Below are 12,449 nucleotides of genomic sequence, written 5' to 3' on the forward strand. Positions count from 1 at the left end.
GTCTATGCGTTTACTGTCGAGTTGTCTCCAGCCAGAGATTATGTATGAGCAAGTGTTTTATTGAAGCTTATGTCATCTTTAGCAGACATGTAAACACATCGTATCACCTAATGGTTTTATAGCGTTGTTATCTATCTTTTGAGTTGACCCAGGCTTCTGTCTGTGCCAATAAAGAATTCAATCACTAATCCAATTGCAGGGCAATAGGCCTATAGGCTACTGTCAGTGATTTGCCGTGACACTATCTCACTGGAACAGCCATTTAGGTTCCATATTCTCACATGGCTGTCCCATGTCATGTTGATATCCCTTTTTATAAACTAGAAGAGGACAGGTTTGGTGATGGGCATATACTGTATGAATCTTGTATTTTCAACTTGAACTTTATTTTCCACCTGAACCTACTGCGTTGAGAATGTGTGAGCGACTGTACAGTGTATATTCATACATTCGACGCCCTCTACTGACAACACACAACTTAATTGCTCGTGTCTCTCCGACTCTCTCGCGTTTCCATACCTGGTAACAATTCATGACTTTGTTTGCCAAAATAGATGCGCAACTGGGTCATGCTGACAATATTGTTGTTACACAGTGGGGGGGTGGAATTTTGGTCAGTGGGACAGTTTTGGAACTTGAGCTCTCATAGGTGATGGACCACGCCCTGTTTCAGCCAACATTTCTGGGTCAGGTAAGATGGATATCTTACCTGACTGGTTGAACGCTCCCTTAGTCAAGAGGCAGAGTCAACAAAGAAAGGAGGCCTAGGGAAGTGCATGTAGACAACGTAAACCGATTTCACAGCAAGAAGCTCCCAACAACAGGTTGTAGTGCAAAGGACAAAGTCATCTGGCCGGTAAACACCAGCCCAGCGAGTGGTCGCTCCGACAGAAAACTACGGTACAGCCACTCTTCTTAACGCACCCCGATCAACTCGTTTTTTCCATCGGTAAACGCAAGCCTCGCAGATAAACAACAACTTTGGATTACTACAAACAACAGTACTAAGCCTAATGGTAAGTTGCCGCGGCTGCTTTCTCTCGTTTCCAACTTTTGTTCCCAGCGAATGTACGGGATTTATATCGGTAAAATAAAGAATAAGCGGGACTTTTGGTTATTGATATAGGTTATGGTGGCTGCCGAAAAGCGTGTTTTTCCTGTTGTAAAACATATGCTGTGGGTCCGAATGACGAGTTGACTGTGTTAAAACTGTTAACAGCAGCACGTACAGTATGACACTGAGACATTTGTGTTGTTGACAGGATCATCAAGTGCGATATGAGACCATGGATTTGGAGTGTGATGGAGACGTCACGGTGAGAATGGCAGGGGACAACAACATGGTGTGAAACGTCAACTGACGCCAATGTTGAATATGCATTTTTGTTGGGATAAATTCCAGGCTAATCATGACACGAGTTTCTTTGAACTGATCCAGGAGTCAGAACCAATCCTTCACGTGGTTCTAAATCCATTGTGCTCATGTGGCTGTTCTAAATCCATTGTGCATGGATGCACATAATACCCTGAACAATGAGTAGTGAGTGTGGGCCACAGGGGGAGGCTGGTGGAGGTAGAAATCGGAGGACAGCTCATTGTAATGCATGGATGAGGAATGTTGTGTGTTTGATACCATTCCCCATTCCCTTCCATCCATTACAATGAGCCTTGTCCTTCAAATTCTACCTCCTCAGGTGTGGAGTAATGTCCATGCAGACAGTTATTGGGCACACTGGTGTATGTAGCCAATTGTTCCTTCTCTTCCCTCCCCCAACCTTTCCCAGGAAAGAGGAAAGTTCAGCGGAATGTTCAAAAGATCCTCCAAATCATCAGAACGCTCAGCACCTGTGCAGGTGATATTAATGTTACTGTTAATGTGATTTTAGAGTGAACTTTTCCTTTAACACATCCATATGTTAATCCAATGTTGTCAGTAACTCTCTGTGTTGACACAACCTCCATACTCTATACAGGATAATTTGTCTGTAGACAGTGAGCTCTCAGCCAGCAATGACAGCCTGTCTGAGAACAACAACACCAAGGTGAGCTTGATTCTGAGCCTGGAGAAGACTATCATGGTTTATGTATCAGTGGTCATAATGAGTTGGGGTCTGACTGACCTCTCATACGTTGTTTCACAGGAGAAAGGAGGGATGTTCAGAGGAATATTGAAGAAGTCCCCCAAGCCCTCTCAAGAGGGGACACAGGCTCAGGTGAGTGTATGCTGTATTCCTATGTAAGATCTTTATGAATTGTTGTTTCTCAAATCTTTTGTTTCTAAAGTTGTCCTCCATTCTCACACAGGCTGCTCTCTCTGTGGAGCGGGAACAGTATGCCAGCAATCACAGCTTATCTGACAACTCTCAAGTGAGAATTATGATTTTCTGCTCATGTCGTTGTTTTTGAATGCACTTCTTCTGCAAGTTTTGGGTAGAGATGCATTCTGAGCACACTAACATACTTCTTCTTCCTTCAGGAAAAAACAGCTCTGCTTGGGGGACTATTCAAACGCTCCCCTAAACCAGCTCACCACTCTGCCCCCACACAGGTAACACACACAGGTAACACACACAGGTAACACACACAGGTAGCGCATACAGCTGTTCTGGATAGTAATGTGTTTTTTTAATGTTATAAATATGTTCATAGGCCCTGCTGCTCAGGTATTTCTGAAGTACATTTACCTAAACTTACCATTTCCTGTGTTTTAGGATAATTTGTCAGTAGGCGGTGAGCTCTCAGCCAGCAATGGCAGTCTCAATGACAACAACACTAAGGTAGCGACCCAAGAAATGACTCATTATTGATTGTTTTCAATAGTCAACAATAGCAGGCCTATATCCTAACTGACCCTCGTCTCCATATTTTATTTTTCAGGAGAAGGGAGGTGTGTTCAGTGGAATGTTTAGAAAGTCCCCTAAGCCCTTAGGGGCTAGGACGCATTCTCAGGTGTGTGTGTGTGTGTGTCTGTGTGTCTGTGTGTCTATTTAGTGCATCACTTAACATTTCCAGTGCTTGTGTGTACAGGTATAATGCAATATTTCTACTAGTACTGTTATCTAAGCTTGCTGTTTCACTGGCTTTTTTGGTCAATCAGGTCAATCCTTAAGGCACAGGTTCTGTTTTTGTTGTCTCTTTTCAGGATAACCTCAGTGTAGATAGTGATCTCTCCGCCAGCAGTGACAGTCTGTCAGAGAAGCCCTCTAAGGTGAGTCCTGCATGTCAATATCAATTAAAGTCTATTAAAGTTCTCAGATTAGCCTTAATCACTGTTGACCTCATGTTCCCATGATTCTCTGGGGTATCATGAAGGTATGTCATTTTCCACAGGGATCTGTCTGGCATTATTTCTCTCTTTATTTCTCCTCCTCTTCTAGGGCGGAGTGATGGGGAAGATTCTCAGGAATCCATTCAGCTCCTCAACTCAGGTAATCTATGACTGCATGAAAAGGACTAGACCAAAAGACCCAACAGGTCCACACTATTGGAGATGCTATTAATACTATTGTAAATGCTATTAATGATGATGACATTGATGATGTTCCATCTTGTAAAGCAGGATAAGGGTGAGAAGGCTGAACCTACCCCAGACTCCAGGGAGAAACCCCCCTCTACTGAGGAGCAGGCTAAAGCCAAACAGGTGAGTGTTATGGTCGTGCTTTGTCATCTTGAGGTACTCAAGATTTCCTTCTGATTTCCTTCAGAAATCTGTCTTTCTGCCTATTTCAAAACATCTAAAGGACATGTTCTCTTCATTGTGTGCTTCAGGACAACCTGTCTGTAAACCGTAACCTCTCAGCCAGCAGTGACAGTCTCTCAGAGAAGCCCCCAAAGGTGAGTCCTGCCCGTGACCTAGTTTACCTTACATTGCAGCCATATTTACCTCTTTACTCATCAGGGAAGGCTGGTGGAGGTAGACATCGAAGGACGGGCTTGTTGTAATGCATGGAATGTAATGAGAGATAGTATCAAACATACCATTCCACATTCCATTCAATGCATTACAATGAGCCCCAACCTTCGATGTGTACCTCCACCAGCCTCCACCGGTCCTCATGTGGTCCTTTTCATCGCTGGGGTGTCCTTTAGGTGTCCTGTTGGCATGGACCCGAACTGCTTCTCAGCACCTACAGTATGTGTGTTATTTCATCAGAAGAGAAGGAAGTAAAGATGTATTACTGTATGTCTTTGTTCTCCTCTTCTAGGGCGGAGTGATGGGGAAGATTCTCAGGAATCCATTCAGCTCCTCAACTCAGGTAATCTATGACTGCATGAAAAGGACTAGACCAAAAGACCCAACAGGTCCTCACTATTGGAGATGCTATTAATACTATTGCAGATCTATGAATACTGTTGTAGATGCTGTTAAAGATGATAATGATAATGTTCCTTCTTTTAAAGCAGGATAAGGAGAAGGCTGAATTTACACCGGACTCCAGCGAGACTACCACTACCGAGGAACAGTCTAGAATCAAACAGGTGAGCGTTATGCTAGGATTGTCCTCTTCTTTGCTTGGCCTGCTCTCTGTCATCTTGAGGTCCTCCATATTTCTTTGATAAGGAACTCATAGAATCTGTTTCTCTCCCCATTTTTAAATTATCTTCTCTCTCTCAGAATGGGTTGAGTGGGAATCTAAAGAGCCCGTTTCACTCTGACAAGCAGGTAATCCACACAGTATATATCTACATCAAATGGGTAATCCCAGTGAATTTAACATTAACAAGGACGTCCATCTAAACTTCATTCAGTGATTCTAAAATTGGTTTCATGTCTGTTTCGCAACTCAAGGCGAAGGGGTCTGACTCTGACAGTGAGGAGATGTTGGCCAATGGGGAACAGCAGTCAGGTCACAAACAGGTGTGTGTTTGTCACTTTCTCACTCACACTGGTCACTTGATCCAGAATATTTTCTGTTCAGTTATTTTTGTCATATTCCTGTATGTTCCTGTTCCTCAATTTTTTGTTTTGCCACTGACAGAACAAGCTGGTCGGGGCCATGACGAAGTTGAATCCATTTCGGTCTTCCCCCAAAGTAAGAAGTTATTCTCCTTGCGAGTGTGATGATATGCTTATGATAGTCTCAACTTCACATGATGAGATGGTAAGGATGTCGGAGACTGGTGAATATGATATGGATCAGGGGAGGCTGGTGGAGGGTGAAATCGGAGGATTGGCTCATTGAATTGCATAGAATGGAATGAGGAATGGTACGGTCAAACACGTTTGATACCATTTCTCATTCCATTCCATGCATCACAATGAGCCCGTCCTCCGATTTCTACCGCCACCAGCCTCCCCTGATATGGAGAAATGATGGCATCCCCTTCTCTCCACAGCCGGAGACAGGATCAGAGACAACGGAAGAAACACCTGGGGGGACAGAGAAGCAGTCCAGCAACAAGCAGGTGTGAACAGTGTCCCCACCCCTTCCTGTACATGCATAACAAAGCCCATGTCCATCTCTGTCGGTTCCTGCTTCTGTCTCGTTGGGTCTTTTTGAGTCTCACAATGACCCGATTCCTCCTCCTCCTCAGAATGCATTGGCAGGAGCCATGTCGAAACTGAATCCATTCCGCTCTGCAACCAAAATTCCAGTGAATACACAGTATTTAGCACTGGTGGTGGGGCTTAAATGGTGGTGATGATGATGATGATTTGTGATGTTAAAGATGGTGTTGGAGGTGGTGGTGATGGTTGCGGTTTTGTTTATTGTTATGATGATGGTTGTCTTGGGTTCAATGCGGTGAAGTTGTAGGTATATTAGCTACAATGACTAAGGTGAAATGGATAGTTACTTTAGAGTGACAAGTACCTATTCCTCCTCTCTTATTCAGAAGGACACTGAAGTGGCCGGGTTACTCAAAGACAATGAGAAGCAGGAGGAAGAAAAGCCCAAAACGGTGTTTTTCCATCATCTACACGTCACCTATTCACACACACACACACACACACACACACTCTCTCTCTCTCTCTTCCTACCTCCCCATCTGTCCTTGCCTTCCTCCCTCAAACTCCCTGTGAGACCTCTGTCCGCCCCGACTGAGTGAGCCGTGTGTGTGTGTGTGTGTGTGTGTCTGCGCTTGTCCTTGTCCTTAGCAGGTCAAAAGCAATCTGATCCACAGAGAGAGGAAGGACAGAACTGAAATACCGGCAGTTCCGCCCAGACCCACTGAAGAGGTGAGTACAGAGAGACAGACAGACAACACTGCTCCTCCTTCACCACAGGTCTCATATGGGAGTGTGTTCACTCAGGCTGTCTCCTCTCCACAGGAGCTGAAGGCTACAGCCACACATGACAAACTAAAGAAGAGGGAGACCACAGAGGACAATCAGGTAAGGGTTTATACCATTCACATTGCCTTTTTGATATGCGTTTTAAAATCTTTATGTATTTGTGTGTATTAATGTACAGTGGAGGCATTAGAGAGTGATTTATATATGTCCGTAGGCTTGTGAGAACATGAAAGCCAGAGAGAGGAAAGTGAGAGCTGATGAAACCCCTGTGGTTCCTCCCAGAGCCACGGAAGAGGTAGGCCTTAACTAGTAGGATTCTGACTAGTATGTTAGGCCTTAACTGGTAGAATGCTGACTAGTATGTTACCCCTTAACTAGTAGGATTCTGACTAGTATGTTAGGCCTTAAATAGTACAATGCTGACTAGTATATTAGGCCTTAACTAGTAGGATTGTGACTAGTATGTTAGGCCTTAACTAGTAGAATGCTGACTAGTATGTTAGGCCATAACTAGTAGGATTGTGACTAGTATGTTAGGCCTTAACTAGTAGGATTCTGACTAGTATGTTAGGCCTTAACTAGTAGAATGCTGACTAGTATGTTAGGCCTTAACTAGTAGGGTTCTGACTAGCATGGATTTATAATGTACACATTGTATATAATGTACACAATGTATAACTGTACTTAATCTGTTATCCAGTGTCAATGCTGCTCTTACAGTTTGAGGGATTTGTGTCATATGATTCCAGGAGCTCAACAGACTAGCCAGACATTGTCCTTTTTATGTTTTTGCTGACTACACACACAGTCAAGTAGTATAGTGACCTTCATGCCTACTAAGATACTCATTCTATACATATGTTTTAGAATGTACAAGACTAGCTTGTTTGTTTTTTTGTTTGCTTGTTACTTCAGGACCAGTCTGGTGATGAGAGCCTTAAAGAGGGAGAATCTCTCTCCACTGGAGGGAAGAGGGAAAACGAGGAGGAGGAGGAGGTGGTTAACCCTGCAGACAGCAAAGCAGTAAGTATTTGTTTTCATAGTATTTCCTACTTCCTTCTATCCCTTCTGTCCCTGTGTGCCTTACTGTGGCCATGCAAATGTCAGGCTCTGGCTCCAATTCATTTTGGTTATATCATTATGAAATGCAGTCACATTTGGTCATCTCCCAGATGTTTTCATGTTGTTTTGTGAAAGCCATTATAAGGTAACCAAAGGGAACGGCTCAGAGATTCATATACCTGATCCTGTGCCATTCAACTAGTGTCCTGTCCAGGTGTACAGCAGGCTCATGCCCCTATGGGCTGTTCTGGCTCGTGCAATCTGGATCACACAGATTGGCTTACTTACTTACAGTACTTACTTACTTACTTGCTTGCTGTGCCCTTCAATGAATTTATTCTTTGCATTCTATTGTTTTAAGGCCAAAGTGAAAAAGCCAAAGAGACACAATCCATTCATGCCACGAGTTGTAGGCAAGGTAAGACTCTGCTGTTTCTCTTCTGTGTGCTATGTGTTGTTTGTAGATCTCTAGGTACTTTGCTCTGTGTACATTCCTCCACCCCAAGGGTTTAATATTATTTGAGATACAACCCAGATAATGTTAATCTGAGTGTCTGTTTCAGGGTAAACCCATGCTGAAGAAGGCGGATGCCCAGCAGGGAGCTACAGGCAGTGACACAGCAGAGGTAGGTGTGTGTGTGTGTGTGTGTTTGTGTGTGTGTGTGTGTGAGACATGTTTGTGCTGCTAACACTGATCTAACACATAATGGACCTGCTAGACATGTGCTTCTCCATATTTTGTCTGTTTATCAAACAACAGCCACTAAACTAAGTAGTTTAGTAGTGGTAGTTTAGGATTGCAAAATGCCTGTCACCACGTGATGTTACTCAGCTGACTGGCTCCTCTGTCTAGGTCTTCCAAAAAAAGAAAAAAAGGGGGCGTTTTTCATTTGTTTTCTTCTAAAAAAAACACACCCACAGACACACACAGTAGCCCTGTACACCCACTCCACTCGCCCAGATTCTCACGTCCGTTAGCATTGGGGATTAGATTAGATAGCTATGTGCCCAAACTTGTTCCTCTGCTTCCTTTTTCTTCTCGTCCGTGGAGATTTGAGACTTCTCACTTCTGCAAAACAGCAGAAAACCACTTCCCCATGTCTGTTTTCTCACAGCATCTGACACTGAAGGCTTACCTGTCCACATATCTACACTATCTGTTATTGTTTCATATAGTTGTGTAGCAAATATAGGGTCTCATGACTGTTGATAATTATGGAGTTATACATTTAGCTACTATTTCAAATGTATACTGTAATTACCTGGAGGCACCACTAAGAATGAATAGTTAAAAGTTACTCGGGGTTATTATTTTATAGAATAATTACTTCAACCACCAGTCTCACCAATGATCTGAATGATATTTGATGTCTATCAAATATCTTAAATAATTTATTTAATTGTTCTTAGTGCCACCATTTGTCCACGCAAGAGAAAACAACACTTATAACACTTATATTATTAAGTGTATTACTAAGCTAAGCCACACAAGATGGTATGCAATGGAATACAAGAATGATAAGTGATATAAAATACTCTACAATCTAAATCATAATGATTTCAATGCCATCACAGTTCAAGGACGGAAGGAAAGGTTGTTGTCAATATTTACACCTTCTGAGTGGATAAGCTCCTAGGCCTTCGGCAGGCCTTGTGTTGCTGGGACTGGAGGCGGATCAGGCCTCAGGTTGCAGGAGTCCAAGGCACCCCCCTTGGGCATGTGCTGCTCTCTGGGATAGAGAGCAGACAGGTTTCAGTGATGGAGACTTTTTCTGAGCAGCCTACAATTAGTTCACCGCCAGTGATGACGGTCTTCGGAGTTCATTGAACTCCAGCTCCAAACTTCTTTCGTGCAGAGACTCAGAACCCTGTTTGGGTTCCCTTGTCGGAACCTTAGAATACCAACTGAGAATGGAAGACCTCAGAAGAAGCAGAATACCACAGAAGAATTGTAGTCTTATCTTAAGGATGAGAGATATTGTTTAAGTTTCTGTCAACACTGAGTTGCGTGCTGGTCCCTGGCCGATGTGATTGTTTGAGAGGAAGTGTCAGTGTTTGTGTCTGTACATAAATGTCACATACTGTAATTGTCACATGCCTTTCTTGTGAGACAGGTAAATGCTTATGTCCACATCACAAGGTTTCTCTGAAAGAGAGTTTAGTGTCTATTTAAGTGATCCTTTGCTGAAGTTGGTCAAGTTGGTGGTGCTGATCGCCTTGTGACATTGAACAGGCAATACCACATGTTGATCATACTATACAAACAACTGTCCTCATCAGTGGAGGGGGGCTATATTGCAGGAACAGAGGGTCTTTGTCTCTGACCCTCATATGTACTACAGTTGAATTGAGTTGAATATGATCTCATCTTACACACACACACACACACACCAAAATACATGTATGATGATATTTGCTGTGAGGGTGTGAAACTAATATTTATTGTGTTGTCTATTGTCTTCTCTCAGAATGAAGGTGGAAATAAATCTCTATTCGACAAATTGGAAGAATTGCGTATCGATGGACCTGAGACAGAGGACCAGCAGGTTGGTTTCTGTAACAACATTACCAATGAATGTAATCTGCAACTGTCAGTCTTTGGCTTTACAAGTGTTTATTGTTTATGTTTACAGTGTTTATTGTTTATATTTACAGTGTTTATTGTTAATGTTCTTTCTACTGTATTTGACTGACGAGTGGTAAAGGGGCAAAGTAAGCTGACTTTCAGGATCGTCTCTTACAGGATATGGATGGCCTTATGGAGTGGTGGAACACTGTGGAGCGTGAGTCTCACACACACACACACACACACACACACACACACACACATACATACATACATACATACATACATTACACACACACACAGCAACACAACACAAGGTATTCCTTGGAATTTGACTCCTCTCTTCTTCTACAGAATGGGAGGACTTGCCTCAAGCCGAGGACATGACTGAGAAAGAGGAGGCCAAGTAAGTCGGCCCTCACTTGGTGCAAAAAAGTGCAAATGTACATGAGCTAATCCCATGTATAAACCCCCACACCCTGCAGTGAATGAGTAATCCACTCTCTAGTCTTTCATTACTCATAGGAACTTTTTATTTCCAGAACGTTTGCAGTGACAGCTGACAAGGTGCAGAAAGGTATCCGTGTCTTGAACAAGCTGTTCTCTGAGCGGGCAGAGAGCCTGTGGCAGCACGTCATCGACCTGAACACCATCGCAGATGGCCTCGACACCTTCAACAAGAAGACCAAGATCGCCCAAATCACAGGCGGGTCCACCAGCGCCATTGGAGGCGTGACCACTATCACTGGCCTCGCCCTGGCCCCCGTTACCATGGGAGCCTCTCTGATCATCACGGCGGTGGGGCTGGCCGTGGCCACGGCGGGCGGTCTGACGTCTGCCGGGGCCGGGATCTCTAACACGGTCAACAACTCCCTGGACCGCAAGAAGGTGGAGGGCATCGTGACAGACTACCAGGACAAGATGTCCGACATCAACAAGTGCATGCTGTTCATCAAGCAGGGGATCGAGAACCTGCGCAAGTTCGACCTTCTGAAGATGAAGAGTCACGCGTACAACCGTGACTTCCCGGGCCTCAACAACATATACGAGGACGGCGCCATGGCTGGGAAGGCCATCCTCATCAACGCCAACGAGATCATGCGCGCGGTGCAGATTGCCAACGTGGCAGGTAGCACAGCGGCGCGGGCCGTTCAGATCGCCAGCATGGCCACGGGGGTGCTCACTGGCCTCTTCGTGGGCATGGACATCTACTTTGTGGCCAAGGACTCCAAGGAGCTGAAGAAGGGAGCCAAGTCTGAGTTTGCTGCCAAGATCAGGGACGTGGCTAACCAGCTGCACGAAGGCCTGGTGGAGCTGAATGGGATACGAGACGAGCTGCAGTCGACCAACAACCCAGATGATGATCCCAAAAATGACGCCACCCTAGACAGTAAAGATAAAGCCAAAGACATTGACTACTCTGATGACGACGATGTTGACAACTGGAAAAAAATCAACACTGAGAACGACAGCAGTTCAGACTACAGCCACAAACCCAGCAAGGCCTAAGCTGTATTTACATCTTGATAGTGTTAACGCTAACACACCACTCTGTGGCCCCTGAATGATACGGTCACCCTCTTTGGTGGTCACTCCAATGGTACACTGGGCACAATGCACATGTTAATTTATGGCCAATCGTCTTAACATTCAGCCAAACATTTAGATTGTTTGCTCTTAGAGGTGTCCTGTTTTAGCCACTGATTCTTAAGAAATTACTTGTTTTCATGCTTAGATTCTCAGAGGAACTTTTGGTTCATATTAAAATATTTAGGGTTTTTATGAATTCAGAGTCTTATTTTACGTTAGGACTATAAACATGCTATATTACTGAAAGAGTAGTGCCTTTCTTATTTATATGATGCCTTTAATGCACATTAGAGTTATTCTATTTCCCTGTCTAGGGTTGGAGTCTTAAGCGTCTCAGCTGCTATGCAAATCAATCTGTCTGTCTACCTGACCCCCTGTCTCCTTCTGTGTGATGGGATATTGATGCTGAATAAATCATCTCTCTGCTCCCCAACCATCATTGGCAACATGGGAGGAGACCACGATTTGTTTTTACCCTGTTGAGGGAAGAAAACACAGTTACATTGTGTAAGGTTGTAAGGTTCAAGCTAATTTTGTAATGTTTTTGTGTACATTTCTGTTAAATGTCAGTGTTGTATGTAATGTTTTTAGTATGAGTGGGACTACTTTTTTGTTGGTCAACTTAGTAACACATTTTGTGTGCAATAAATGTTTATCTTCTTATGTAATAAATGTATTAGAAGTTTCTAATAAATTGCCTGAAAATATATGTTTATGCAGTTTGATTTGTTTGAACTTTATGACTTAAGATACACATGATCTTTCACCTTCCGACCTCTGCTACTGCTACCGTGTCCAGCACCATTCTCCATATCTGCCTTTGATACTGTATTTGCTCAACAAATAACTAAGTTATAAGCTCACTGCCTCTAGCAGTGTTTGCTTAAGCATGGTGGTTAGCAGTGTATTATTGCATGAGGCGAGTCTGGTGGAGGTAGAAGTCAGAGGACAGGCTCATTGTAATGCATTGAATGGAATTTAATATAGACTAGGTGG

The 12,449-nt window shown here is 43.7% G+C and overlaps 1 protein-coding gene across 7 annotated transcripts; it reads left to right on the top strand.

Moving 5' to 3' along the window:
- The first annotated feature begins 684 nt into the window (after positions 1 to 684).
- Positions 685 to 12,160, top strand: apol1 (apolipoprotein L, 1). Of its 7 annotated transcripts, none has more exons than XM_083689960.1 (31): positions 685 to 1,016; positions 1,263 to 1,316; positions 1,785 to 1,853; positions 1,974 to 2,042; positions 2,142 to 2,213; positions 2,305 to 2,367; positions 2,477 to 2,548; positions 2,712 to 2,777; positions 2,878 to 2,949; positions 3,143 to 3,208; positions 3,378 to 3,428; positions 3,557 to 3,640; positions 3,769 to 3,834; positions 4,206 to 4,256; positions 4,402 to 4,479; positions 4,616 to 4,663; positions 4,790 to 4,858; positions 4,980 to 5,033; positions 5,338 to 5,406; positions 5,536 to 5,595; positions 5,836 to 5,901; positions 6,098 to 6,178; positions 6,272 to 6,334; positions 6,450 to 6,530; positions 7,151 to 7,231; positions 7,659 to 7,715; positions 7,861 to 7,923; positions 9,766 to 9,843; positions 10,041 to 10,080; positions 10,218 to 10,269; positions 10,406 to 12,160. In XM_083689960.1, the coding sequence occupies exons 1-31, from the start codon at positions 1,014 to 1,016 to the stop codon at positions 11,370 to 11,372; spliced, it is 2,865 nt and encodes a 954-aa protein (XP_083546086.1). In that variant the 5' UTR covers positions 685 to 1,013; the 3' UTR covers positions 11,373 to 12,160. The 7 variants fall into 7 exon arrangements, with proteins under 7 accessions (XP_083546086.1, XP_083546082.1, XP_083546085.1 ...); XM_083689956.1 differs by having other exon boundaries at positions 686 to 1,016; positions 7,151 to 7,258; XM_083689959.1 differs by having other exon boundaries at positions 686 to 1,016; positions 6,101 to 6,178; positions 7,151 to 7,258.
- The last annotated feature ends 289 nt before the right edge of the window (positions 12,161 to 12,449 follow it).

This window comes from Argentina silus (assembly GCF_951799395.1).
Source record: "Argentina silus genome assembly, chromosome: 18".
Lineage (NCBI taxonomy): Eukaryota > Metazoa > Chordata > Actinopteri > Argentiniformes > Argentinidae > Argentina > Argentina silus.

Bases quoted from the DNA above. Each gene is read 5' to 3' on its own strand.
- apol1 (XM_083689956.1), top strand. The intron at 4,480-4,615 runs GTGAGCGTTATG...TCTCTCTCTCAG, and splicing joins AACAGTCTAGAATCAAACAG to AATGGGTTGAGTGGGAATCT. The intron at 7,924-9,765 runs GTAGGTGTGTGT...GTCTTCTCTCAG, and splicing joins CAGGCAGTGACACAGCAGAG to AATGAAGGTGGAAATAAATC.